This window comes from Gobius niger, assembly GCF_951799975.1.
Source record: "Gobius niger genome assembly, chromosome: 22".
NCBI lineage: Eukaryota > Metazoa > Chordata > Actinopteri > Gobiiformes > Gobiidae > Gobius > Gobius niger.
The window spans coordinates 5,941,482-5,947,706 of record NC_136873.1 but is presented as its reverse complement, the minus strand read 5'-3'; the positions used below and the strand labels follow the sequence as shown (position 1 = coordinate 5,947,706).

The 6,225-nt window shown below is 38.0% G+C and overlaps 1 protein-coding gene across 1 annotated transcript; it reads left to right on the top strand.

Annotated features, from left to right (window-relative positions):
• Window positions 1–1,705: 1,705 nt before the first annotated feature.
• LOC306981715 (growth arrest and DNA damage-inducible protein GADD45 gamma-like) lies at window positions 1,706–4,048 on the top strand. Its single transcript, XM_079581360.1, has 2 exons — window positions 1,706–1,819; window positions 3,282–4,048. The coding sequence occupies exons 1-2, from the start codon at window positions 1,719–1,721 to the stop codon at window positions 3,586–3,588; spliced, it is 408 nt and encodes a 135-aa protein (XP_079437486.1). The 5' UTR covers window positions 1,706–1,718; the 3' UTR covers window positions 3,589–4,048.
• Window positions 4,049–6,225: the final 2,177 nt, after the last annotated feature.

The following is a 6,225-nucleotide window of genomic DNA, read 5'->3' as shown; positions in this document are numbered from 1 at the left end:
CACGAAACTCTTCAAATATAACAACTGCATGAATTACAAAAAAAAAAAAAATATTTCCAGAAATCAGCAACACTCTGGATAACTAGGAAATGAGGGACAATGTCAAAAATCCTGAAATGTCTTTTGCTAACAACATAAACATAAATATCGAAAAACACACAATACAAATGCTCTTGTCCAATATATTGGCATTAAAACATTAAAACAGATCTGAAACTTTATGAAACTGATCAAAGATTATCCTGGTCCGTCAATGAGATAAAGGTCCCTGGACTCCAAATCTGGCCATTGAGTTTAGGGTTGTTTGAGACGAAAACAATGATGGAAATGTGACAAAAAATGTGAGAAAACATTGACAAAAAAGTGATGAAAAAATGACAAAAATGTGACAAAAATTGACCAAAAATTGACAAAAAAAATCTTAAAAAAGACAAAAAATGTGACAAAAAAATGACAAAAAAAAGAAAAAAATGGACAAAAAAATGACAAAAAATGATTAAAGAAAGAAAAAAAAAAAATCTTAAAAAATGACAAAAACTGATTAAAAAAAGAAAAAAAATGGATTAAAAAAGACAAAAAAATGGATTAAAAAAAGACAAAAAAAACTGATTAAAAAATAAAAAATAATTGAAAAAAATGGACAAAAAATTACAAAAAATGTGACCAAAAAAGACCAAATAATGATTAAAAAAAAGACAAAAAAATTGATTAAAAAAGACAAAAAATGTGACAAAAAAGTATTAAAAAATTGACAAAAAAATATGACAAAAAAAGACCAAAAATTTATTAAAAAATGTGACAAAAAAAGACCAAAAAATGATTAAAAAATGTGACAAAAAAGACCAAAAATTGAATAAAAAATGTGACAAAAAAGTGACAAAAATGTGACCAAAAAATGACAATAAATGACAAAAAAGTTACAAAATGAGTTGAAATCCCCCCCCAAAAAAAGATGGAAACAAATCTGATGACGTGAGGAAAAAGATCCATTTAGATGAGTTTTGTAGGTTTTTCAAATGAGGCGTTACACTGGCCTACAGGATTTGGGTAAAGCTGAACTGGAGAAAATGCTCTGGGAGTTAAGAGGTTAATTAATCCACCTTTGCTCATCGCCATCTTGGTTTGTAACGTAACATCGCTAATAAGACTGAGGTCCTTCCCACCGCCACCACGCTCGAGTGGCTTAGATGCGAGTCTTGCCCGATACCTCCTTGTTTTCCCTTGTCGTTTTCTTGTGACGCCTCCTCTGGGCTGCAGTGTGGGGGGATCTCGGTGTCTCCTCAGTGTTTAGAAGAAGAAATGTGTGGATTTGTTGGTCTCAAACGCCGTTCAAAGACGCCAACAAGAACATTTAAGTTGAGAGAAAACGGAAACATGAACAAGAGTCGCCTGAACTTGTGGAAATGACTTCAGTTTACTCAGTCCTAAGAGCTCCGTGTGTGGCTTCGGTTCTTCAGATGAAAGTCCTTGTCAGATCAAACATCTGCTCTGTCGCTGCCCCCCTTGTGTCCGCTGAAGGCACGCGTCCCCCGGGCTGAAAGGGGACCAGAGGGGTGTCTGGATGAGGGGCCCTTTGTGCGGGGGCCAATGGGAGCGTGGCGTGTGCCGGAGGGGGGGGGTATAAAGGCGGCACGCTTTCTGTGAGCAGCACATTCTGCCCTCAGCCCTCACTGATCTGAGACTGGACCGTCCTGTGTGTTTTACCTGAAGCTTCAGTGATGCCGTGTCCCGGGACGAGCCTGAAGGAGGCCCTGCTGTGCGCCCAGAGCGAGGAGCGCCTCACCGTGGGGGTGCTCCAGAGCGCCCGAGTCATGAACGAGTGAGTACCGTCTGCTTTCTCTAGTGTTCACTGTAGAGTAGGGCTGCTGGATTATTGGAAAAATAATAATCACGGTTATTTTTGTCATAATTGAAATCACGATTATTCAAACGATTATTTGTTGCCTTTAAAAAATCCAGAAAAAAAAGACAAAAATCCAGCAGAAAAAGACAAAAATCCATTAAAAAAAAGACAAAAATCCAGCAGAAAAAAGACAAAAATCCATCAAAAATAGTGACAAAAATCCAGCAAAAAAAAGACAAAAATCCAGCAAAAATAGTGACATAATCCATAAAAAAAGACAAAAATCCAGCAGAAAAAAGACAAAAATCCATAAAAAAAAGACAAAAATCCATAAAAAAAAGACAAAAATCCATAAAAAAAGACAAAAATCCAGCAGAAAAAAGACAAAAATCCATAAAAAAAAAAGACAAAAATCCAGCAGAAAAAAGACAAAAATCCAGCAAAAATAGTGACAAAAATCCATAAAAAAAGACAAAAATCCATAAAAAAAAGACAAAAATCAAGCAGAAAAAAGACAAAAATCCATAAAAAAAAGACAAAAATCCATAAAAAAAAGACAAAAATCCATAAAAAAAGACAAAAATCCAGCAGAAAAAAGACAAAAATCCATAAAAAAAAGACAAAAATCCATAAAAAAAGACAAAAATCCAGCAGAAAAAAGACAAAAATCCAGCAAAAATAGTGACAAAAATCCATAAAAAAAGACAAAAATCCATAAAAAAAAGACAAAAATCAAGCAGAAAAAAGACAAAAATCCATAAAAAAAAGACAAAAATCCATAAAAAAAAGACAAAAATCCATAAAAAAAGACAAAAATCCAGCAGAAAAAAGACAAAAATCCATAAAAAAAAGACAAAAATCCATAAAAAAAGACAAAAATCCAGCAGAAAAAAGACAAAAATCCATTAAAAAAAGACAAAAATCCATAAAAAAAAGACAAAAATCAAGCAGAAAAAAGACAAAAATCCAGCAAAAATAGTGACAAAAATCCATAAAAAAAGACAAAAATCCAGCAGAAAAAAGACAAAAATCCATTAAAAAAAAGACAAAAATCAAGCAGAAAAAAGACAAAAATCCATTAAAAAAAGACAAAAATCCATCAAAAAAGTGACAAAAATCCATTAAAAAAAGACAAAAATCCATTAAAAAAAAAAAAAAAAATCCAGCAAAAAAGTGACAAAAATCCATTAAAAAAAGACCAAAATCCAAAAATTAAAAATTAGGGAAAAAAATGTGGAAAAAAAAAAATTTTGAAGAAAAAAAAAAATTTTGAAGAAAAAAATTCTAATTGATTTTTTGCGATTATGCTAATTTTTTAATCGTTTACTGTTGTAATCGAAATCGTAATCGAATTTCGATTAATTGCACAGCCCTACTGTAGAGTAAAGAGGTAACAGCGTCTGAGCGGTGTCTAACCCTGCCCCCCCCTGTCCCGCAGAGACCCGGACAGCGTGTCCTTCTGCGTGCTGGCCATGGACGAGCAGTTCGAGTGGGACGTGGCTCTGCAGATCCACTTCACTCTCATTCAGTCCTTCTGCTTCGACAACGACATCAGCATCGTGCGCGTGAGCGACCGCCAGCGGCTGCACGAGCTGGTGGGGCGCGAGGAGGACGCCCACTGCCTCCTGATCACGGCCCCGCGCGAGGGCGAGTGGGACGACCCGTCTCTGGACAAGCTGCGCGTGTTCTGTGAGGAGAGCCGCGCGCTCAACGACTGGCTGCCCGAGATCAGCCTGGAGCGTTGATCCTGCGCCCGCACGTGCCTGTGTTTATCTCTGCTCCTGATATCAGGATGTGCTAATTCTCCTCTTAGGAGGACGCCCCACGCACGGCGCCCGGCCCGGGCCCGTGCACGTGGCCTCGTGCACGCGCGCGCTACACGCCCCGGTTCTTTCTGTGAACCGGGCGGCGCCGCGGGCCACACTGACCCTCATTCTTTGTGCGGATGAGGTTTGGAGAGAAAGGAGAAGCCCCGTCCCGCCGCCCTCAGTGGCCCGGGACGCAGCGGGCTGAAGCACGCGCAGCAGGAGAAGAAGCGGTGCTGAGGAGGAGGCGTCGACGAAAGGGACTTTTTGGAGACGTCCTCCGAGCTGAGCGACAGACCAGCGTCGCATTCAGCCGTTCCCACTTTCCAGAAGTGTCTTAATGCTCTAAAGGTTTCACTTTAGAAATGTCCACAGAGACATGTCCCCCCGAGTGTGTCCTCTGAAGGTTTCACTTTAGAAATGTCCACAGAGACATGTCCCCCCGAGTGTGTCCTCTGAAGGTTTCACTTTAGAAATGTCCACAGAGACATGTCCCCCCGAGTGTGTCCTCTGAAGGTTTCACTTTAGAAATGTCCACAGAGACATGTCCCCCCGAGTGTGTCCTCTGAAGGTTTCACTGCAGGGACCAACACACTTATAACAAACAACAACATTTGTTCTTCACATAATCTATAACTTTCTAAAGGTTTCACTTTGGAAACGTTACTAAAACATGAAACCATGAGATTTAGATGACCATGATGACCACTAACTGGTCGTATAAGCTACGCAGCGGCGGAGTGATCTGCTAGAAAATAGTCCCTCAAAATGCGAAACGACACAGACATTTATATGGTTAGTCTGGTGTTATAACAAAAAAATGCTCTCGTCCAACATTGGCATTAAACATTAAAACAGATCTGATCATTTAGTTTAGGGTTGTTTGCACCATTTCTGTTTCTATTATTCTTTTTTGTGTTTTCTGTCTAGTTTTGGCGTTACCCCCAGTCCAAAAGCTTCTGGAAAAAAAGCTGTGAAAATAGCGACAGAACTGAGACGAAAACAATGACAAAAATGTGACAAAAATGTGACAAAAAAATAACAAAAAATTTACAAAAAAATAACAAAAAATTGACAAAAAAATAACAGAAAACGTGACAAAAAGACGAGAAATTGACAAAAAAATGTGACAAAAAATGTATTAAAAAAGACAAAAAAAGACAAAAAAAAAAGATTAAAAAAGACAGAAAATGACCAGAAAAATGACCAAAAAAAGACAAAAAATTGACAAAAAAATGTGACATAAAAAGACCAAAAATTGATTAAAAAAAGACAAAAAATGATTTTTTAAAAATGACAAAAATGTGACAAAAAAATAACAAAAAAAGACAAAAAAAACGTGACAAAAAGACAAGAAATTGACAAAAAAATGTGACAAAAAATGTATTAAAAAAGACAAAAAAATGATTAAAAAAGACCAGAAAAATGACAAAAAAAGACAAAAAATTGACAAAAAAAGAAGAAAAAAAAACGTGACAAAAAGACAAGAAATTGACAAAAAAAATGTGACAAAAAAAAGACCAAAAATTTGACTAAAACATGAAACCACCTGATCTGTAATATTGTGACAACATGAACAGAACAATTGTGTTGTAAAGATTTGAACTTAGAAACAGATAAACCTGTATCTGTTGATATAATGACTTTATCTCTGAGGGTGTGATGTCACTAAACGAGTTTAAACATAAAACACTTTCACATCGATGTCAGATTATTCTCGTTTTGAGCCTGAGTCGCTCTTTGGAACTGAAAGTGTCAACATTTTATATGGAAATGTTTCAAATCCGACCATTTTCATAGAATAGAATGTGTTAATGTTGTTGAAAAGAGAAAAGAAGTTCCACATTGTTTGATGTGACGATACAGAAATGTTAATAAAAGTAGAAACTTGACCTCCTGTGTTTGTCTCTTCACTTTTACGACTTAGACGACGACAATGTTCAGCACTTTTTATTCACTTTATCACTTTATTATTGGTTTTGTGGTTCACTTCTCGCAGTAGTTTATCCTTCAGTCATTCTCACACATACATAAAACACATGTGTTTGTTTTGACTCCATGCTCAGCTGTATTTGCTGCATTGAGATCTCGCTGACTGCAGAGCCTGGGCCACCACACCCCGGCCCGGGCGCTCGGGTCACCATCTGCTGTCAGCCCATGAGGAGGGAGGGAGGGAGGGAGGGAGGCGTCCCGGGACACAATCAATGGACACTCGAGAAGCCGCATGTGTTTCATTTTGATCAATCCTGAAACAAGAGGAGGCCGGATGAAGCGGTGACTTACAAAACGCGAGCACACCCTGGGGGACAGAGCGGAATCCCAGTGTGAGAGGTGGAGATTGTGCAAAGTAACATTATATCCAAATAAAATACGAGCATCAGTTACATTCACCGGCCCGTCTCCATGGAGGGGTGAAAAATAAAAATAGAAGACCTTTTACAATGTTTTGGGTTTGTGCTCCAGCTAGGAAATCACATGACACACTGGCTGTTTCCATTAGCCCCTTAACTCCCACCTGAACCGAGCACATTTTCTCCAGTTTGGCTTTACCCCAATCCAAAAGCTTCTGGGGAAAAG